Source organism: Melitaea cinxia, chromosome 24 (assembly GCF_905220565.1).
Source record: "Melitaea cinxia chromosome 24, ilMelCinx1.1, whole genome shotgun sequence".
NCBI lineage: Eukaryota > Metazoa > Arthropoda > Insecta > Lepidoptera > Nymphalidae > Melitaea > Melitaea cinxia.
Genome location: NC_059417.1, coordinates 1,225,599 through 1,249,412, shown reverse-complemented (window position 1 = coordinate 1,249,412; position 23,814 = coordinate 1,225,599). Strand labels below are relative to the sequence as shown.

General features: G+C 34.7%; 3 protein-coding genes across 3 annotated transcripts; 1 reads left to right on the top strand and 2 right to left on the bottom strand.

Annotated features, from left to right (window-relative positions):
* LOC123665604 (transmembrane protein 234 homolog) lies at nt 1-17,063 on the bottom strand. Its single transcript, XM_045599885.1, has 4 exons — nt 16,806-17,063; nt 13,254-13,396; nt 1,237-1,399; nt 1-213 (listed from the first exon to the last, which is right to left on the bottom strand). Exons 1-4 carry the CDS (start codon nt 16,819-16,821, stop codon nt 143-145), a joined length of 393 nt encoding a protein of 130 aa, XP_045455841.1. The 5' UTR covers nt 16,822-17,063; the 3' UTR covers nt 1-142.
* On the bottom strand, nt 15,834-16,782 carry LOC123665603 (three-prime repair exonuclease 1-like). The gene has a single exon (XM_045599883.1). It carries the CDS (start codon nt 16,740-16,742, stop codon nt 15,867-15,869), a length of 876 nt encoding a protein of 291 aa, XP_045455839.1. The 5' UTR covers nt 16,743-16,782; the 3' UTR covers nt 15,834-15,866.
* A 3,943-nt stretch (nt 17,064-21,006) lies between the features above and the next one.
* LOC123665592 (three-prime repair exonuclease 1-like) lies at nt 21,007-22,108 on the top strand. The gene has a single exon (XM_045599876.1). The coding sequence runs from the start codon at nt 21,007-21,009 to the stop codon at nt 21,868-21,870; it is 864 nt and encodes a 287-aa protein (XP_045455832.1). The 3' UTR covers nt 21,871-22,108.
* The last annotated feature ends 1,706 nt before the right edge of the window (nt 22,109-23,814 follow it).

Sequence of the window (23,814 nt, the reverse complement as noted above, 5' to 3'; positions counted from 1 at the left end):
TATAATATATTAAATATCTTTTATTTTTATTCCCATAAATAGTAACATTATTTAAAGCAATAATTTACATTACTGACATATACAATTTTCTACAACATGAACATTATTTCTTTATTTATTTTTACAAAAATGACATTAAATATCAAAGTTCCGTTTTATCCCAACAGCACAGAGCAGTACCGACGCCTATCAACATGATCCCGAAGATGGATCCTGAAAAAAAAAAAAAAAACAATTTTTGAGGTACTTCCGCATTAATTCCCCATTTTAATGGAAAATCCCTGCTTAGCTTCATCAATAATACGAGCGTGATCATTTCGTTTATTTTTAATAAGCATAGTTAATAATCATCACAAGATAATTAACTTTCACGTGATAAAACTGCATTAAAATCGGTCCACCCGTTCGAGAGCTACGATGCACAGACAGACATTCGACGCGGAACCGCAGGCGAAACTGACGGTCGTGGGTTCAATTCCCGCCTCGATGGTGTCGTTTCATAGGTTTACCTATTTAAGCAGATATTTAAAAAAGGGATAAAAAAGTGGTTGTTTGTCTGTCGTTATGTCTCGTCACCATGTCTCCAATAGGATGCAACGGTTCCTTCGGTTTTTTTTTTTTTTTTTATTTCACTAATTCGGCAAACAAGCGTACGGCTCACCTGATGGTAAGAGATTACCGTAGCTTATAGACACCTGCAACACCAGAAGCATCGCAAGCGCGTTGCCGACCCAATCCCCAATCCCCCCCAGGAGCTCTGGTCACCTTACTCACCAACAGGAACACAATACTGCTTGAAAACAGTATTATTTAGCTGTGGTCTTCTGTAAAGTCGAGGTACTACCCCAGTCGGACTGCTCCATATTTTAAGCAGGAAATTACTGCTGTGCCCTACCTCAGTTGCTGGTTATTATTATAAGCACCTGCTTACAATCATTGCCTTAATCAGGGAAAGTATCCACCAAATCGCTTCACCACTCTTCTTCTTCTTTCACCGAAGAAGAGCCCTGTGGCGGGTTAAGCTCTAACCCTAATCCATATATGCCTTTATAGAGCTCTTAACAAGGACTTTGAGAGATTTTTGTCTACAGAAAACATCGCAAGGAAATGATTTAGAAGGAATTCTCAGACACATATTCGTCACAGACAGACACATAATCACAAAGCAACGGCATGGTGTCCACGTCTTCTTAATGGAAGAAAACCCGAAATTTCCAGCAGTTCAGTACAACATACCTTGGTCTAATGGCCTCTCAGTGCCGACAAGGGAGCCCGTTAAAGCCGTGAACGCGAACGCTAGACTATTGGCAGCCGGCATGGCGAGAGATAGTGGTACGCGTTGAATTGCAAACAAATACACCAGCGATCCCAGCTGGTTGACTAACCAAGGTACTACGTACTGTAAAAATGAAAAAATACGATTGTAGTGTATCTACTCCTTCAGATCGACTGTCTAAATAGGCACAAAAAAGGCCTACTAATCTAACAAAAAAATTAATACCATATCAAATGGTAAATAAACGAATCAAATAACATCTATCATAACATTATTAGGTTCCGATAGATGGCGTTACGAGAAACGTAACGAGGTCATCCGTTCAATAGATTTTACTCTTTATATTTTTTTCATACCGGGGTCCTTATATGAAAATCAAAAAAAAAGTAATTTTTTTTTATTGACCCAGGGCAACGAACTAGGTGAACCATTCTTTACGTAATTTACCCGTAGTATTTGCTAACCCCCCCCTCCAGTTATCGTGTAGCAATTCAGAAACATACTTTTAAATATTTTTTTGCAAATAGAAAGTTAAAATAATATATTTTCATCTGTGAGTTTAAAGCGCTAAGCGCTGCACATAATATTTGATATTAGTTCAAACAAGTGTAAGATTTTTCTAGAGGATATTGACTACGCGATGAAAACCTAAGACCCTTCCGCCCCAGTGACCAAGCGTGGTATTTTTGAAGAATCCTCTAAACGGATCACGTAGTATGGGTACGTTAACTAACATATCGTGTCAGTTTTATTCATCACTGAGAAAAGAGGTTCTATGTTCATGATTTACTTTTTACCTTTTTCAACGATTTTGAAATGAAGAAAAAAAATTAAATGAAAATTAAGGGTTGTATTGTATACAGTTTATAGTTGAGTAGGAGATGACATTTGAGGGAAGGTCAATAAAGTAATACAAACACAATGAATGTTGGTCTAATAATGAATTTATTGAGATAATTGTAAGTACACATATACTTGCAACCAGAGCTGGGCATTAACTCGTTAATCCGTTAACAGTTAATTAACGAAGCTAACACTTCGAGTAACGGATTAACTTTTAAGCTAACTTATAAAATGGTTAACGGACCCGTTAACAGTTAACCCAATGGAAGTACGCACCGCGCGCGGCGGGAAAAACAGGTTTCGACAAGTTTGGTCGAGCGCGCCGGCACTTGCAGCGCGGAGCGCGTGCCGCGGTGTGAGTGAAACAAATATAGCTTAGGTGTGGCGCGTGCGAGCGGGAAAACTGCGCTGTATGAAATTCACTTCACATTGTTTTTGTTTTGGTTTCATTACTTATTATCGGCGGTTACGGTCAAGAGCTAACGAGTGTTTGTTTTGTTTTCTTGTCTTTTCCTGCTAAATTGCGTATTTATATGAGCAGTGCAGTTGGTGTGGTGTAAGTTTATAAAGTGTGTGATCATTAAAAAAATATCATGGATTCAGATTCCAGTGAGACTGAAGAAAATCCATGGCCACATTTGAGTGAGTATGTTACGAAACGCTCTATGTCGGGATTTGCTGACCGGAGTTTTCTTCGAAACATTCCCACGTCTCGCATCGGTAGCCGGAGGTTGTTACAAAACTTTCCCACCGTGGCATCGCACCTGAGCATCGCACCTGGGCACCGTGTGTGGCGACCCAACACGAAGAACCAAAACAACCCGATGCTCCGACTGAGCGATCTTTAATTTTAAGTCACTCTTGTTTCTAACATTGAACAACTGTCACGTGTAATTAATTAATTATAATTTAGTAGTAATAAATTTAATTTTAAATAAATCTTTGCTTTTTTTTGCAACCTTCGGCTGTCGCTTTTATAATTGGCGCAGTCGGTAGGATCGCTGTAAAGTAGAGTCAGTGAATCGATCACGTTCTAACGGCGGTCCAGAATCTACGGAAGCTGCAGTCCGGAGGAGATCAAGAAATCGATCTACGCAAAGAAACCAAAGATGCATATGTGAGTACCTAGATCTTACTAGAGTTGCTCTCCTTTCTTATTCCTAGTGTTTCCACAATTACTTACCAAGATTTTCCATTCACGGCAATCTCGGTCACCTAGGTTAAAAAATACGAATAGGTTTTTAGTATTAGATTTGCATAGAGGTTTAGATACGATCATGGAGTCGCAAACACCCGAAAATATTCACAGTGCTAGAGTATCCGACACCCACGTAGAACAAATCTATAAGGTTCTCAGACTCATTCCCGACTTCGACGGGAATTCCGCCGTGCTTACGCGATTTATTAATCTTTGCGATGCAATAGTAGCGCAGTATATGAAAGCTGAACCCGGATACGAGCTCGGTAATATAGCTATAATTAACGGTATTTTAAATAAAATAATAGGCCCCGCGGCCCGTACAATAAACTCCAACGGAGTTCCGGTAAACTGGTCAGGAATACGAAGTGCTCTTGTGAATAATTTTGCAGACCAGCGCGATGAGGCTTCGCTTTATAACGACCTGTCACTTCTTACACAAGGTTCAGCAACACCTCAAGAGTTTTACGAACAATGCCAAAATCTTTTTAGTGTTATAATGACTTACGTTAGCTTACACGAAACCATACCAACTACTATTGAAGCAAAACGAACCTTGTATAAAAAGTTAACCCTTAGATCGTACCTTCGCGGTCTCCGCGACCCTCTAGGAGCTCGCATAAGATGTATGCGACCTGAAACTATCGAAGATGCCCTTGAATACGTCAACGACGAGATGAATACGTTGTATTTACAGCAGCGCAACGATCACCTTCCTGAGAGAAAGTTGCAGTCTACGTCTTCATTTAATCATCAACCAAAATTTTCTAATAGCTTTCTACCGCAAATGCCTATAGCACCCCCGCGCACATTCGGTTTTAATCCTTCAAAGCCTTTTAGTATGCCCGGTCCGTCAAGGCAATTTAATACCCCCGCTGGACCCTCTCGAACTTTTAACGTACAACAGCCACCGAGGCCAATGCCGAGTTGGAAGCCCCAACCGCCTCATTTCAGTGGTCCTACGCGCACTCAACAAATTTTCGCTGCACCCCCGCCTAACTATAGACCACAAAGTAACGTATTTAGATTACCACCTAAAAATCCAGGGTATAACTATAATAACGCGAACACCAAGGCTACTCCTATGAGTGGCGTTAGCCACTACGTATCTAAGCCGTTCCCCTCACAGACACCTTACAACTGGACTAGAAACGGAAATCCACCCCCATCTAACTATTTTAAGTCTCGCGAGGTAAATTTCAATGAATTTTACGATCAGGCTGAACAATACCAACCTTACTATGACTGCTACGACTATTATCAATACGAACCAGACTTTTATGATCAACCTGAATTTACCGACAGTTCTTACTATCCTTGCTACCCCGAAGAGCTACCCCCGCAAGACGAACCTAATGACGAAAACGCTACAAACAATAATGAGGATTTTCAGATTATTACAAAATCAGAAAAACCAAAATAGAAATTAATCTACATACGCAACGTCAATTACCCTACATTCAAATAGCTAATCCACCCCTTAAATTTCTTATCGATACCGGTGCCAACCAGTCTTTTATCAGTCCGCTAGCCGTAGAAAAGTATTTTTCTCATTTACCGTGCAACTACGATCCTTTCGAAGTAACTAATATTCATGCCACTACGCGAAATGATTATTCAATAACTGTACCTTGTTTTACGGAATTTAACGAAAGCAACGATATTACTTTATTCATTTATAAATTCCATGATTATTTTGACGGATTAATTGGTTATGATTTATTAGAGAAATTAGAATCTAGTATTGATTTAAAAAATAAAATGCTCGTTACAAGACAGTCTAAAATTCCGTTACTTATGTACGACTCACGTAATTGTAATCTATACGAGGAAATAATACCCGCAAACTCGTCTAAGCTAATTAGAATACCGGTAAATTTTCAAGATGGTGATGCGTATATTCCGGAGCAAATTATTTCTAATTGTCATATTAATTATTGTGTAACCACGGTTACTAATAATCGTTGCTTTGTAGAAGTTAGTAACCCGACTAAACATGACGTAATTTTTTCAATGGACAAGCCCGTCAGTGCGGAAATATTTAATATCAAGTGCACGCGCACCGAACAATCACGCGATCGCGTATCGGAAGTTTTATCTCGCCTTCGTACCGACCATTTAAATCCTGAAGAACGCGTAAATTTAGAGTCCCTTTGCGCTCGTTATGCAGATGTTTTCTATATCGAAGGTGAACCCTTGACTTTCACTAACAAAATTAAACATAGTATACGTACAACCGATGAGGTTCCGGTTTACACTAAATCTTATCGATATCCATTCATTCATAGACAAGAGGTACAAGATCAAATAACTAAGATGCTAGATCAGGGTATAATACGACCGTCACAATCAGCTTGGAGCTCACCTATCTGGGTGGTTCCTAAGAAGGCCGATGCGTCGGGAAAAACTAAATGGCGCATAGTCGTAGACTTTAGAAAAATCAACGAAAAAACCATTGACGATAAATACCCTATTCCTAATATATCCGATGTCCTTGATAAGCTTGGTAACTGTCATTACTTTACCACTTTAGATCTTGCTAGCGGCTTTTACCAAGTCGAGATGAACCCTGACGACATTCCGAAAACGGCATTTAACGTAGAACATGGGCATTTTGAATTTTTAAGAATGCCTATGGGACTTAAAAATTCTCCGTCCACATTCCAACGAGTTATGGATAATGTCCTTAGAGATCTCCAAAACGTAATATGTCTTGTTTATCTTGACGATATCATAGTATTTAGCGTTTCATTGCAAGAGCATCTGGTGAATTTGGAAAAGGTTTTTAAAAGGTTACGAGAATCTAACTTCAAGATTCAATTAGATAAGTCGGAATTTTTAAAATTAGAAACTGCATATTTAGGCCATATAATCAGTAAAGATGGAATTAAACCAAACCCTGACAAGATCGCGGCTATCAAAAAGTTTCCCTTGCCAAAAACAGCCACTGAAATAAAACGATTTCTAGGATTATTAGGTTATTATAGAAAATTTATTCCTGATTTCGCCAAAATAACAAAGCCTATGACTCAATGCTTAAAGAAAGGCTCAAAGATAACACCTAATGATATAAATTATGTAGACTGTTTCGAGACTTGTAAAAAAACTCTTGACAAATGACCCTATATTGCAATACCCCGACTTTGACAAAGACTTCATACTGACTACAGATGCCTCGAATTTCGCGATTGGTGCTGTACTTTCCCAGGGCACTATAGGCAGTGATAAGCCAATCGCCTACGCGTCACGTACCTTAAACTCTAGTGAAATTAACTACAGTACCATTGAGAAAGAACTTTTAGCAATAGTATGGGCTACGAAATATTTTCGGCCTTACTTATTCGGAAGAAAATTTAAGATAGTTACAGATCATAAGCCATTGCAATGGGTTATGAATTTAAAAGAACCAAATTCTAGATTAACGCGCTGGAGGCTAAAATTAAGCGAGTATAATTTCACTACAGTTTATAAGCAAGGCAAGTATAACGTTAACGCCGATGCTTTATCCCGTATCGAAATTAACAACGAAGATACCAGTTCTATTATGGTTAATCCTTCCGAGAGACCACCATCATTAAGTGGATCTAGTACAGCAACAGCCCACACTAGTAATGAAAACCCAATACTCGAGATCCCCATCTCAGACGACCCACTGAATAAATTTAATATACAGATATGTTTTATTTTAGTAGGAGACATTAAAAAGCGACCGACGGTGACAAAACCTTTTGAGACACACACAAAAACGACTATTCAACTATCAGAGTCAAACCTTGAGGAAGATGTTGTCAATGCCATTAAGGAATATGTAAACCCGAAAGTCCAGACTGGTTTGATCATTCATCCTCCTTTAGCTATGTATAAAATAATTCCTATCATTCAAAGTAAATTCAAAAGCTCCGCTATGAAATTAGTATTAACTAAAGTTGAATTAGAAAATATCAAAGATTATTTAAACCAACAAGAAATCATACAAAAATATCACGAAGGTAAAACTAACCATCGTGGCATTAATGAATGTTTCTTAGCTCTATCGTCCAAGTTCTACTGGCCTAAGATGAAAGAACATATTACAAAATATATTAATGAATGCAATGTCTGCGGATGTGCAAAATACGATCGTCACCCTATTAAGCAAAGATTTTCCATAGTACCCCCTCCTAGTAAACCATTCGAGATACTTCATCTCGATCTCTTTACTGTTCAAAATGAAAAATACCTTTCTCTAGTTGATGCTTTTTCGAAATATGCTCAAGCGTACTATCTTAGAGATAGCACAGCCTTAAGTGTAGTTCAGTCGTTACTTAAGTTTTGTACCCATCATGGCGTCCCCTTAACAATAGTTACGGATCAAGGTCCAGAATTCTCAAACCAGCTATTTTCCGAATTCACACGTCTCCATAAAATCCAGCATCACAAAATTCTTGCTCACACTCCGAATGATAATGGAATAGTAGAAAGATTCCACTCAACCATTCTGGAGCATCTTAGGATCCTGAAAATTGAGAAAACTAATGAACCGATTATAAATCTAATGCCCTACGCAATACTTGCATACAATAGCTCCATTCACAGCTTCACTAAATGTAGACCTATAGACTTAATAACAGGACATTTTGACCCACGTGACCCACTAGACATCGACTTGACAGAACACCTCCTACAACAATACTTGTTAGAACATAGAAAACGAATGACTAATGTATACGAAATAATTAATGAAACAGCCTTACATAATAGGACCGAATTAACTGAGAATAGAAACAAAGACCGCGAGCCTGAAAAAGAGTATCACCCCGACCAACAAGTTTTTATTCGAAACCCATTAGCTAACCGACAAAAACTGACACCACGCTATACTCAGGACACTGTTCTTGCCGACCTTCCCATCCATATTTTTACTAAAAAGAAACGTGGCGCCGTCGCTAAATCTCGCCTGAAAAGAAGTCCTAAAGACTCGAAATTGTTACAGGACACTATTTCTACCGATCCTGCTTCAACTGACCAAAGGACAAGACATAACGATTGACTCCTTGGACGACGGACCTGGAATCCTTCCTTTTAGATTAGGATCCACGAAAATCGTAGCTCATTATCACTCCTTCTTAAACAATATTGATCTGAATAATATCTCCATACAAATTAAGTTAGTTAAAATTCAATTACTTGAAATTAGGCCTCAATTAAATAATATAACGCAATCTTTATATGATCCACATATTGATCATTTACACACTAAATTAAATGAGATATACGAGCAATTATTAAGCTTTAAGCCAAATCGTAATAAAAGAGGTCTCATCGATGGACTCGGATCTGTAATTAAATCGATTTCCGGCAATCTCGATTATACTGACGCTATTAAATATAATAATGCAATTAAAGTACTACAAAATAACGAACAAAAATTAGAATCTGAAATCAATAACCATATAACACTTGATAAGGATTGGATCCTTCATAGTTCCAAGGCAATTGATAATTTAGCGAAAAATCAAGAGAAAATAAATTTGGTTCTTAAGGACATTATGACTAAATATACGAATAGGGACAACAACTCAATTAAATACGCTCATTTGGCGCAACATCTTATTATTTTAGGAGATAACGTCGATGATTTATCTCAAGAATTATATAGGTTAGAAAATATATTAGCTTTTATTCGTACATCGGGTACGCCACATTCCGTATTGAATGTTAGAGAAGTAAAAAGTATATTAAGTAAGTTGAAGGCCTTGTATCCTAAAGATGAGGTCATTAACGTAGATTTTAGAGATTTCTATGATATAATTAAATTAGGTTATTTTTACGCAGATAATCAGATAATTATAGTTATTAAGGTGCCGATTACCTACCCATCCAATTTTGATCTATACAAATTAGCTATTATCCCTAATAAAAATAATAAAGTCCTTGTACCACCCTTACCTTACATAGCAACTTCTGGAACAGATTATATGTACATGGAGGCTGAATGCCCGAAGGTAAACTCATGGTTTCTCTGCGAAGCACAATCAAAGTATAAAATCAAAAGTGATCCCGACTGTATCCAGCATCTGATCAACAAACAGCAACTGCACGAATTCTGCAATCCAACTTCAGTATCATTGAAGAAAGAAGCCCTTGAACAACTAGACGACAAACACTATACACTATGTTTCCCGAAGCCAACCAAAGTCAAAATAACCTGCGGCCAAGAATTGTACAGGACGCTACAAGGAAGTTACTTAGCTACCATCCCATTTAACTGTTATCTAAAAACACCAGAATTTACTATAGCTAACACTAACGAGCACATCGAAGGACATCCTGTGAAGATCATGGAAATGCCTCAGTATAAAGAGCCGAAGAATCAAGAATACCCACGTTTCATCTTAAACTCCGTTGATCTGAAAAATCTTCATGCAATCCACACGAAGATCTCCACACAGACTCCAATTCATCTGGAACAAGCCATTGACCCATCACTATATCATACTACGATTCCAGTCTACATAATACTACTATTGAGTATCGTAGCACTCTTCGCCGTCGTAGCAAGCCGACGACTACGAATACGAAATGTCAATACCAGAAGTAATTCCAAAAGAAGTAAGGGTAATGTTCCTGATGCAGCATATGCGATGTCGGACCTAAGATCCGTAGACCAACGAGTAGTAAAAGTGGATCCTAGAACCATCTCAGCGACCATCTCAACCGAAGGTTTTCAATAGTCACTGAACTACGGGGGGAGGTGTTACGAAACGCTCTATGTCGGGATTTGCTGACCGGAGTTTTCTTCGAAACATTCCCACGTCTCGCATCGGTAGCCGGAGGTTGTTACAAAACTTTCCCACCGTGGCATCGCACCTGAGCATCGCACCTGGGCACCGTGTGTGGCGACCCAACACGAAGAAACCAAAACAACCCGATGCTCCGACTGAGCGATCTTTAATTTTAAGTCACTCTTGTTTCTAACATTGAACAACTGTCACGTGTAATTAATTAATTATAATTTAGTAGTAATAAATTTAATTTTAAATAAATCTTTGCTTTTTTTTGCAACCTTCGGCTGTCGCTTTTATAATTCGTATGTTGATTTTGTATCCAAATCGGGACAACAAATACTCTTTGTGTGTAAAAGATGCTTGCCTAAAATGCATCGAGCCTCAACAATTTAAAACAACACGTGAGGAGAGTTCACGAGTCCCAATACATACGGTTTGAAGAGATTATCAGGGCGGGATCTAATCGGGGCAAGCCTAAGAGGAAAATCGTTGAAGCTGAAAATAAAAATGACGATGATAGCGCTGCAAGTACCAGTAATCCAGGTAAAAAAATCCGTCAGAGGAGCATTGGAGAATCTTTCGGTATTGCATCTACCGGTAGTGGTGTATCTCAAACCAAAGTGGACAAATGTATAGTAAACTTTTTTATTTCTAACATGATTCCGTTACATGTTGTCGAAAGCGAAACATTTGATATGTTGATAAAAAACATTAAACCCCAGCAAAAACACAATGTCAAGAAGATCTTTGGGCAGACGTATTGCTGACGAACACGCTCAATTGAAGCAGCACCTGATTAAGTAAGTAATTAAAATACGTAAGTATTCTGTTTGTCCATACTTATTTTTATTTGGTTGGTTTATTCATCTACACTCTACAGTTTCTAAACTATATTATAAAGAGGCTCTTTATAACTACACTATACAGGGTGTAACAGAAAGGGTATATACATCCGCAAGGGGGTTAATGTACCCGATGAACTGAGTAAATAGAGCCATAAAAAAATTCAGAAATCCACAAAAAAACTTATCATTACAAACTTAACTAAGTAAGTAACTTTTAAATTTAACTTCTTTTTCACAGGTTATGGCACCTGTCGCTATTGCCCTGGATCAAATCCAAGGAGAAGCCCAAGCCTATCTCGGGTCGCTACTGCCGACAATAGCAGCAACAATTCTTAAATTAAAACACATCAAGACCAAGGGGCTTATACACTGCATAGCCTTAGCCAATGCCTTAATCAATGGCATTGAAAAAAGGTTTGGCCCACTGCTCAATGACGAGCATTGCCAACTTGCTGCTGGGTTTCACCCAAAGTTTAGATTAATTTGGCTTGAAACTTACGACAGCGGTAGGGTGAATGCCGTAAAAAATCCATGGAAAGTAAAGTAGAAGAGGCTTTACGACAAGAAGTGCAGGTAATTTTTTTTTCTAAATTAGTCCGCCAAGAAACTGCTCTGTAGGGCGGAATTTTGTATGGAATAATTGTTTATTTTTCTGAATAATTTTTAGGAAAACTCCAAGGACAGTGTTAGTGGCGGAGGAAGTAATGGAGGGAGTAGTGATAACGAGGAAGACTTTTAAGTCGGTAACTACCCAGTGCAAGGAAAGGCCAACGAGGCAGAACTCTTTGAAGACAAAAGCTCAAAGCATAGTCAAAATGTGGCTAGATGCACCATCCAAGGACTCACTTGACGACGCTGCATTCTTTGGAGACCAGATTTTGATTAATCTTTTTATCAAATATAACACGGCAATACCTTCAAGCGCAGCAGTTGAACGTCTTTTTTCAACGGGAAAAGATATTTTAGCACCGAAAAGAGCATCTCTTTCTGATGAAAATTTTAATATGTTGATGTTCATGAAAGGGAACATGCACATAGTGCCGGACAGCTAAATTTAGTTGAAAAAAGACGTTCAACTGCAAATACAGAATGCAAATTTAGTTAAATCAATCAATTGATTTAATTAAATTTGCATTCTGTATTTTATTGTTTTATAAAAATAATAAATAAATAAAAAATAAAATAAAGTTTATTTCTTTAACTAGAGCTTACAATAATATTTTACATACTAGGGAGAACTTCCATTAAGCAAATTAAAAAATTTGCTTTTATACTTCATTCTTTATCGGTATTAAATAATCAGCAATTAATATAATGCTTTTTTAGTCATACGTTAACGATTAACGATTAACTTTAACTTGCGTTAAATCTTCTAAAATGTAGCGTTTTAACGTTTAACGAAACTAATTTTTGTATTAGCGGAATAGCGATTAACGAAGCTAACCATTTGATTAACGGTGCCCAGCTCTGCTTGCAACTAGATATGCCCTGTGGTTTTACCAAAGTTAATTTAAGAGAAAAGAGGTACTAAATTATTATATAGCCTTTAGCCTTCCTTGATAAATGGGCTATATAACACTGAAATAATTTTTCAAATCGGACCAGTAGTTCATGAAATTATCGCATTCAAGTTAACAAACAAACAAACTAAGATTATCTAATATAGAATATAGAGTTTAGAATATAAAGATTTTTTTTTAAATAAATATACCTAATATCTTCAACTTAGTAAGTTTATTATTATATAGGTATTATCCACATGTACTTTATTGCAATTTATTCTAATTCGCACACCAATTATTTGTTCACTTCCTAACTGCAGTATCTGTTTCAAACGAAAAAAAACCGACTGCAATTACATCGACAATTAATACAACGTAGGTCGACGAAAAAATAGTCAAGTAAATATGTGTTATCAAAGATTACTCAAAAAGTAATTATCAGATCTCGATGAAATTTAAATGTGACCACATATTAAACATCAGCTTTTGATTAAATTATAAATCATCAAAATCGGTACATCCAGTAAAAAGTTATGCGGTATAATACAACGTAAGTCGACGAAAAAATAGTCAAGTAAAAACGCATTATTGGATAAAACTCAAAAAGTAGTTGTTAGATTTCAAATAAATTTAAATGGGACCAAATGACATACACCACCTATGGATTAAAAAAAATTGTCGAAATCAATCCACCCAGTCAAAAGTTCTGAAGTAACATACATAAAAAAATACAGTCGAATTGAGAAGCTCCTCCTTTTTTGGAAGTCGGTTAAAAATAAGAGTATTATTATTATTATTATTACAAGATAATTGTTAAATTACCCTCCAATTCCCCAAGAGGAAGGTTACTTCCGCATATGCTTGGCCGAGCAAGGAATCCGCGTGAACTTTACGCAAGCCTTTCGTGCCTTGTTTGATAAACGGGTTCGTGCAACCCCATAGCACACCAGTGAGAACAAGCAGGCCTGAAATATAAAAAATCATTAAAATAATTGTGTTTAGGTACTGGCAAACGAAAGAAAATTGACTTCAATTACATCGACACTCCTACGATTTTCGAAGGTTCCCCTCGTTTTCTCTGGGATGCCATCATCAGATCATGGATTTCCTTTTCATGGTACCACCCTTGGGATATCTCCTTTCCAACAAAAAAAGATCATCAAAATCGGTTCACAAGCGACGAAGTTATCCGCGAACACACATAATATATACGGTCGAATTGAGAAACCTCCTTCTTTTTTGAAGCCGGTTAAAAAATTGTATGATGCTATGTTCTATTCAATTAATTAATTCTAAATAATAAACTATACTAATTCTAATAAATAACTAAAACAATTGAAATCTAAAATCAAAACATAAAAGGACACTTGCTATTAGTATCACTACAGTAAAAGCTTTACATTGTTATAACCAATTAACCTGAAGAACTACTTGAATAAACAGTAAGTACTGGTGTATTATTCTATATTTTACGCTTTCATTTGGGGAAAAAATTACTAAAATAAAATACAGCCTAGCCTTTCTCGATAAATGGGCTATATATAACAATATTTTTTTCAATTTGTTCCAGTAGTTCTAGAGCTAATTAAAAACCTTTCCCTTTTTTGATGTCGGTTAAAACGTAAAACGTCAACAAAGAACTTTGTCATTGTTTCGTGGGGAACACACGAAAGTGTAACAATTATTTAAACTTTTACACCTTTAACAGTTCACAAGACAACATTCTGTCAAGACAAGCTAGTCTATAATATAAAAATGAGTCGCTGAATGTGTTGCTAAGCGCAAAACTCGAGAACGGTTGGACCGATTTCGCTAATTCTTTTTTTAAAATATTCCTTGAAGTACGAGGATGGTTCTTACGGAGAAAAAAATTCTAAAAAAAAATTTAAATTTCCTGAAAAAGTCTAAAAACAACACTTTTCTATACTCCCATACAAAAGATTTGTGATAATACTTAAAAGTCAATTTGAACTTTAATACCATACGATAAAGTTTGTGTTAGGCGATACGAAGTTCGCCGGGTCAGCTAGTTAATAAATAAAACACCATTTACATAGTAATAATATTTTTATTTCAAATAATACATTTATAGAAAAATAAAATTTAATAAAAACTCACATAACAATTACACAAATTTACACACTACAAATTTACATCTTGTATAATTTAATATTTATTTTATTTATTTGTCAAAATATATTTTTTAGTAATTATTTAAATTTTTGGTTTTTTTTTTTTATTAAATAATTCAGTCAATTAGCACAGACATATTTTAAACAAAATAAAAAGGAAAAGGTCACTAAAAAAAAATTATATATTAAATATGACTCATAAAACATCAAATTACAAACTTAATGACTATATTTATTATGAAATTTGAATGAATTTATTTATTATGAAACTCATTGCTTGAAAGTACGTCCCCTCTATTTTTATAGCACCTTGCAATTTTTAAGCACCATATTATAATGTATACATTATGTGTATGTTTATAAAAATATATCAATAAAAAATATATTTCTAATTTTAAGTACACGTTGATAATAAAATTTAGGTCTCAAATATCAATTAATAAATGATAATATCAATATTACTAATTTTTTGTAAAATGTAAATTTAGCTAATTTTATTATTAACAATTTTGATAAAGTCGATATGTATATTCTATTATTCATCACAGCACAATATCTGATCGGTTGACTTTAAGGTTGTGACAAAATAATTTCTTTATATAAAACATTATTTGACTAGCCCGGTGGCGCAGTTTGTAGTGGCCCTGCTTTCTGTTAGGCGAGTTGCGGGTTTGATTCTCGCCTGAGTAGTGTAATATTTATATATTTATATATGTATTATTTCTATGTATATTTATCAAAAAAAGATATAGTTATAACAGTCAGCTGTTACCTGTAACACAAGCATTAAGTTGCTTACCATAAGAACAGACGATCGTGTGTGTGCATTATATTTATTAATAGATATTTATTTATTATTGCACATTTAAAATCACATTAAGGTCCGGTTTTATCAGTTTATCTTGCACATAACTTACTAATATACATTAACAACAGGAGTTAGAATCAGTCATTAGGACCTATTTCTACTCAATTAATAAATTATAAATTTTAGATTTACATTTTAAAATAGAAATATCACATAAATATAGTGGAATTTGAAAGCAAAAAAGAATTATATATATCATAATTTTTTAGAACTTTTGAAATTGGAAGTTGGTTAACAAAATAACAATATTCAAGTTATAAAAGTGCAAACTTAGTGATCTCTTACAGACAACCCCTATCACTAGAGAAAATATTAATAACATGAAAATAAAGTATGAAAATTAATTATAAAGTATTACGTACAATAGTAAGTATTCACTTCTTTACATATTTTTTTTTTGTATCTTAAAAATATACTATCCTGACTTTTTTTTGTTTATCTACCAAGAGGGACACCAGCGGTCATAGGTCTGACTTCAGAAAAGAAGCAGGCATTTTGATCAAACCACTTCACCATATCATTTACAAGTACAACAAAACATTTTAATGCAATTTCACAGTCGTTTTCAGCATGATGAGTGCCCACCGCTGGCTCGTTAAACAATCTTTCATATATTTGGGAAAGTTTGTATTTCTTTTTTGGACTGGGTCCCTTATTCCAGAAGAGCTGTCTACGTACATGTGAAATTGATTTTACATTGTTCCTATTCAATGAAAATTTTTGTTTTTCTGGAGTTCTTTCATTTTCTCTTTGCATGAAACTTGTTTCTGATTCAAACATTTCTAATTTATTGTCATTTTCATCAAATGTATCATCCCCGCTAGAATGATTTTCTTTTATATTTAAATTTGGACTCATATTACCCTCCATTACATCATAGAAACCATGTAAACAGTCTGCGCAAAGAAGATCGTTAGCGAGACTTAATCCGTGCTTTGTTAAATGATTTTTCAATATTGGAAAGTCAAAACGATGTCCATTATGAGCTATAAGGCACACGGGTTTCTCCAAAACGGTGAGGAAAGTATTTATCATAGTAAAAGTTTCTACGTTAAACCTTGGTTCGTATTCCAGTAGGAAATTGCAAAGGCCGGTCACGTCGGTACAGCTCGGCGCCACAGGTCTCCCCGGGTTGAAGCAGAGCGTCAGCTTATGCTGCACTCGGGGCGTAGCGCCCGGGCGGGTCGCGAGCACATGATTTCTTTTAATAGCCACTAAACTCAACTCTGTTATTCTAGTACAATTGTTCTCCTCCTCTGGTAAACCGGTAGTTTCGAGATCAATAAAAACGTACGTTGCAATCACAACCATCGTAACGCGCCCGACTGACGCAACCGAAACAAGACTATAAAATGATAATACACTATTACATACCCATACTTCCCAACATGCTGATGATTCATGCACTTAATAACAATAATCATTACTCGAATACTAAGTTTCTATCTAATATGGTACTTAAGTTAAAAAGTATAAACGCGTGATGCCTACACAATAAGCGTAATCAGAATATTAGATATTATCAAAGATTCGTATCATTTTTATGTTAGTATTCTTCTTTATTTTGTTATTTAGTATAAAATGTTTTGTAAAATGTAAATAAAAATAATGTCAATGTCATTCACTTCAGACTTCTCGGGTTTTTTTTTTAATTTTTTTTTATTGATAGCTGGATTCGAATCTTTCGCTCTAAACTGTACAATCTCGGATTTTTAATAGCTGCAGTGCTGCCGTTCTACAAAATTTTATGTCTTTTAGGTCCATAGATCAAGTAAAAAAAGGTAGATAACGCACCTAGAACAGAAAACTGAAGCCACTTTTTTAAAGATGTGTGAGTGAGTGAAGTGTTGACACCTTTTAAAAAAAGTCCCTAAAATTTTTATTAAACAATTAATTTAATATAGGTAAAATGGGTATGTGAAAATAAAAACCTGTTTATAGTTTTAAATAAATTTACTAAAAATACAACAAAAAATCGGTAGAATAATAAAAAAAAATATTCGTAAGATAATCGTATGAATGGACACTTCCTATCCCCTCTGTTTATCTCTTTTCAGTTTGCAGTCGGTTTTTTTTTAACTATTTTTCTTAAACCTAGAATCCTTTATGTTGTATAAGTTTTTTAAATTTTTGTCGCTTAGAACTCAGAGTCATCGTCATTGTTTGCATTTTACTAATATGATGTAGTCTTATGTTCAAATATTTTTCAATCACTAATCGTATTAAATTGACTAAAACATAAAACAAACGAGTTAATAATTCATAAATATATTTTGATTTTTTTATTTTCATTTTATGTAACATAAAATAACACGAGAAAAAAAAAACAATAACTATGTCTACTTTTTACTTAAATATTTTTCTGATTGCGTACAATTTACTTACCCACATTTTGGGGTATTGAAAAAAAGAACTACTGGCAACACTCCCGTAGTACGTCATTTCGTGACATTGAAATTATAAGTTCCGAATAACCTCAATATTATTTTGGAATAACAATAAATTTAAAGTTTTATATGTACTTACGTGTGAAACGATATTCCTTCAGATTTTTTGTTTATTTTGGTATTGTTTTTGCACCAATTAATCACACAAGACGGCATTTTATAAGCAAAGTTACTGTATGAAGCCTCGTGACATACTAACGAAAATGAGCGTAGTTTGATGCATATGTGTGCGTGAGCGCGTGTATTTACTTGAAGGAGCCGAGTTTTTTGGCTTCACTAACAACAAAGGCCGCGCATTATCTACTTTTTTTTACTATATCTATGTTTAGGTCTAGACAATTTTTATAATTCCGTTAGTTATTTATTTTAGCAATGGCAATGGAAGTCATATATAATTATTGTTAAAAGAAAAATTAACAAACATACCTACATTAAGGTTAAACTATAAAATATTAAACCTATAAACAATAGCTATATAGTACCTAGTTAATATAGCAGTTTATTATTTTTATCCTAAGGAGATATCAAGATAGAAAAAATTTAGGACACTTAAACGAGGATAAAGAATTTATGTCAATAAATACACACAGAGTGTTCAATTCCGTATTATAATTTTAACCAGGTCTACCTACTTACTATTCGCAAGAACAGACATAAACTACAAGATGAAAATATTACCATTATTTTTTGTTTTTCGGGAGTTCTTTCATTTTCTCTTTGCATGAAACTTGTTTCTGATTCAAACACATTTTATTATTTAATATATACTAATGAAACAGATAGCGATGACAGTTTTCTCAGTCTACCCTCACTCAGTGATGACTTAGATGCACAGTTTTGTGACGCTTCAAAACATTTTAACCTGATTCACATTAATGCCCAGAGTATACCCGCTCATTTTCCTGACATGTTGGCCTCCTTTCAAAATAAAAACTTGCATGCTATTTTAGTCTCAGAGTCCTGGCTGAAACCATGCCTCCCTTCAACATCATTCTGCTTACCAGGTTTTCACTTGATTCGGAATGACCGTTTGAGCCGACCTGGCGGAGGTGTTGCTATTTATTTACGATCTCATATTCCTTTTAGTGTTATTGATTTTTCGCAACAACATAATAGTCCTGGAGCAGAATACCTTTTTATCGAAGTCCTTCTCTCCAATACTAAGCTTCTTCTTGGTGTTTTTTATAATCCTAGCCTCACCATTGACTATTTTATGTCTTTTGAAGATCTTCTTGAAAAGTTTTCTCCTTCGTTCTAACACACAATTATTATGGGTGACTTTAATACTTGCCTTTTTAAAAATGACTCTCGAACTTCTCGCTTCACATCTATAGTACAGGCAGCTAATTTACATATATTGCCACTATCTGCGACTCACGCATTTCCTAACTGCTTGCCTTCTCTTCTCGACTTAATTCTTGTCTCTTCTATTTCTCATATCGAAAAATTTGGTCAATGTGTTGCTACTGCCTTTTCCTACCATGACCTTCTCTTTTTATCTTATAAATTAAGACCTCCTAAAGCTAAACGTAAAATTCTTATGAGGCGCAATTTCAGTGGAATTGACTTTGAAAGTTTAGCCGTGGATGTTTCAAATATTGACTGGTCCGGAGTGCTTGATGATTCATTAATTGATGAAAAGATAAACTGTTTTAATTCCCTAATAACTCAACTTTATGACAAGCATGCCCCTATTCGTCCAGTGCGATTAAAACATCTACCGGCTCCATGGTTGACTGACGAAGTTAAGCGCCTACAGAAGAAAAGGAATATAGCCAAAGCTAAATATAGACTCGATCCCAATGAAACAAATCGTGAGAAGTACAGGAAAGCTCGGAATCGCTGTAACAGGGTGTGTAGGGATGAAAATCGACGCCATATCTATAAGTCTGTTATTGAGGAAAATGACTCTGCCCGAGTTTGGAATTTCCTCAAATCACTGGGAGTTGGGAAGCAGCGACGTGACATTAATTCCCAAAATTTAAATTTAAATTTACTTAATCAGCATAGTCACCACGCTGGGCAGGCGGGTTGGTGACTGCAGGGCTGGCTTTGTCGCACCGAAGACGCTGCTGCCAGTCTTCGGCCTGTGTATTTCAAAACCAGCAGTGGGCAAAACACATGAGTTCACGCCAGTTTTGGCGTGAACTTGGGGAGGCCTATGTCCAGTAATTGACTGCGAAAGGCTGCTGTGATGATGATGATTTGTAACTAACTAATTACTAAATTTCACCAGCATTATTGGATTTTAATAGTAATTAAATATTGTGTAGTGATCTCTACTGAAAATAATTGTGTCCTCGCAAACGAAAAAAAACCGACTTCAATTACATTGACAAGTAACACAACGTAGATAAGCGTAAAAATAGTCAACTAAATACGCGGTATCAAAGATTTTTAAAAAGTAGTTTTTGTAATTATGTGAATATTATTGTAACTAAAAAAAATAATTAAGCAACTTTTTCAGATTTTATCACGGTTTGTCAGGTTTTTTACATGCCTGACGTTCCGAATACTTTACAACAACCATGGTTCATTATAATGAGAGAAATTGACGTAGGCATTAGAAAACAATATAAAAAATAGATTAAAGAGAAATCGATTTTTTGTACCAGTGTATAATTTCAATTTATCTATATTATTAAAGTTTTAGTTTAATTTTCTAATCAAAATTTTAATCCAATGCACTTTACATTACATAATCAAATCGATCAAATACATAACAAACTTGAATCGATATATCGTAAGTATCGAATGCCGAGTCGTATGGTTACTTCACTATTTATATCCCTATGACAAATGTCAAAACGTGATGAGTGATGAGTTGATGACTATACTTGACTATAGTAACTATAATAGTTACAAAATACACATTAATAGATAATTAAATACTTTATTTATGAATTAAAATGATAACTATATTGATATAGTAATAATGAAAGGCCTAACTTGTATAAAATAATGTGTATGAACTTGTACGCTTTATTTATCGTGTAAAACTTATCACATTCTCTTTCAATAATAAACTGATCCGATATAAGAATGTTGTTTAGTTTGAAATTTGCAGATGTATTCTACATTAGTTAATTCAGTTTATTGACCTCCGCACCCTAGTAAGTCGGCGTACGATGGTAAAGATTGCTACATATGTCATTATTGATCTAGAAACCACCGGTCTACCGAGAGAAGAGTATAACAGGACTAGAATAACAGAATTGAGTTTAGTGGCTGTTAAAAGAGATCATGTGCTCGCGACCGGCTCGGGCGCTACGCCCCGAGTCCAGCACAAGCTGACGCTCTGCTTCAACCCGGGGAGGCCAGTGGCGCCGAGCTGTACCGACGTGACCGGCCTATGCAATTTCCTCCTGGAATATGAACCTAGGTTTAACGTAGAAACTTTTGCTATGATAAATACTTTCCTCAACGTTTTGGAGAAACCCGTGTGCCTTATAGCTTATAATGGAAATCGTTTTGACTTCCCAATATTGAAAAATCACTTAACAAAGCTCAGTGTTAGCTTTTCTAGTGATCTTCTCTGTGCCGATGTCTTTTATGGTTTTATTAATATTATAGAAAAAAATGAAAATGTAGACTCAAGTGTTACCAAAGAAAATGGCACTCATACATCTGAAAGAAATACTGATGATACAATGTTGACCGATATTGAACCAAAGTCTATGCAATCAATAAATGAAACGACACCAAAACGTCAAATGATCAGAAACCCACGACCACATTCCATTTCCAAAGTCCGTAGAAGTTTTCCGTGGAGTAAAGGCACAAATCCAAAAGGGAAGTATAAACTTCAGAATGTATATGAGATGATATGTAAGCAAGCAGCGGTGGACGCCCATCGTGCTGAGAGTGACTGCTTATTTGTATTGCAATGTTTCGTGGCTAAAGCAAGTGAGATGGTGCAATGGATTGATGAGAATTGTTGTCTGTTCTCTGAAGTCAAACCAATGACTATAGGTGTTCCTATTGATACTTAATCATGGACAATTATATTATTTATTAAATTAAATAAAAATGTAATTTTATACTAGGAGACTTCTAGAAGCACAACTTAATTACAAAAAATTAAAAAAAAACTAGTACTAACAATAGGAGTACTAATTCTGGTAAAATTGTGAGTAGTAACAGCGTTGATTGTTATTAAAAACTAAATAGTGCAAGCCAGGAAAAGCTTAGAATTTTTCGAAGTCTTCTCATTATATGAATTCTTATTTATATATTTTTTTCTTTTAATTTTATTATTCTGCACTGTGAAACATGTGTATGTTGGTAAAAATGTAAAAAACTAAACTGCTCTTAATATTTTTATTGTAACTATATAAATTAAAACTATTTTAATGATTTATTAACAATAGTACAACAAAATACATCATAAACTTTTTAGCTGCAGGATACTGTCATCTCTCAAATAGCGTTATCCACAACTGTTTAAACAGGCTCTCAAAAAAAGGTCCCTGTTTGATACTCTGTTAGGAACTTAAAATAGTGTTACACGAAGGTTGTTCATGTTTAACATACAAATTATTTAGCAACAATTAAGACAAAAAAAAATAGGAATTTATTCCGAACATTTCTTAATTATTTTTGTCAATTTATTTTCAGTCAGCAACATTTGATAAAATATATATAACTTTTGTCATGTAGTAATGTATAAAGCATTGGTATAGTAATTTACATGAAATAAAAAATATTAAAATTTCTTTTCTAAAGCTGTGTTAATAATATTATTTTTGTTATAGGTACTATATGTATATATGAAAAAAAGATTCTTATATTTCTATATAAATTTTAAAATGATTGTGTAATTTCAGTTTTGTAAATGTAGTTTTAAAAATATTTTGTTTTTTTTTTATACAAAATGTTGTACTTTGTTTTTTTTTGTAATAAATATTTCTAGAAATTTATCTATACATACATATAAATAAAATTAAAGTATCTGTCTGTAATTTCATAATAACCGTGTTTGTTCAAGTGTATTTAGTTATATACACGATACTACATCACAAACAATTGATTTTAAAATGTTTGTCTGTCTGGCTTTTTATCCGGGAATTCCTGTATTTACAAAAAAAAACCGTACTTAAATAAAAATTTTAACGTCATTTTATTAAAATACTAGTGGACCCGGCAGACGTTGTCCTGCCCGGAAAACAGCTTACATACCGACAGCAGCGCCACCTAACGGGTTCAATTGAGATAAAAACTACCATATCTTCCAAGTTAGACCAAATTACAGATGCTTACAAAAATTGAGTTACATACATTTTAAAATTTTCATTAACGCCCAACCCCGAAATCTTTATTGGGGATGAGTTATCCTAAAATCCGCTCATTGATCATTTCTATGTTACATATATAGGAGATTCGTACCAAATTTGGAGTCGATAGGAGCTATAGTTTAAAAACGGACATTTTCCATTGTTAACGCCCCTGCAAGAATATATTAAGTAATGTGAAATAGCTAGTTAATACCATTTTTATTGTATGTAAATTAAATTAAAATGCGGTCTACGATTAAGATCAATTTAATCATTAATAACTTACGTAAAATGCGCCTTAATATATTATTTAATATGAATTTTATTGAATAGCAATAAAGTTCAAATTGACTCTACATTTCCGTTAGAAAACGTTTATATGGAAAAAACAAAAGGGCGGTTTTCAGGGTTTTCTCGGAAATTTTTCGAATTTTTCTCACCTTTTAAACCCTCCCTAGATCTCCACGAACATTTCAAGACCAAGATAAATCCGTTCAGCCGTTCTCGAGTTTCAGCGAGACTATCGAACAGCAATTGATTTTTTATATATTTAAATTCTCAGGTATCTCACAAAAATGTTTTGAAATCTTGTTTTTGCTCTCCTGTAAAATGATGATTTTGACTTGTATCACTTGTCACAGGAGGCACAGATTTGTAATTACA

Coding starts and splice junctions, on each gene's coding strand:
- LOC123665603 (XM_045599883.1), bottom strand. CDS start 16,742: ATGGTTGTGATTGCAACGTACGTTTTTATTGATCTCGAAACTACCGGT.
- LOC123665604 (XM_045599885.1), bottom strand. Junction 1,400..13,253: donor TCCTCTTGGGGAATTGGAGG/GTAATTTAACAA, acceptor TCATTTTTACAG/TACGTAGTACCTTGGTTAGT. Junction 214..1,236: donor TGAGAGGCCATTAGACCAAG/GTATGTTGTACT, acceptor TTTTTTTTTCAG/GATCCATCTTCGGGATCATG.
- LOC123665592 (XM_045599876.1), top strand. CDS start 21,007: ATGGTAAAGATTGCTACATATGTCATTATTGATCTAGAAACCACCGGT.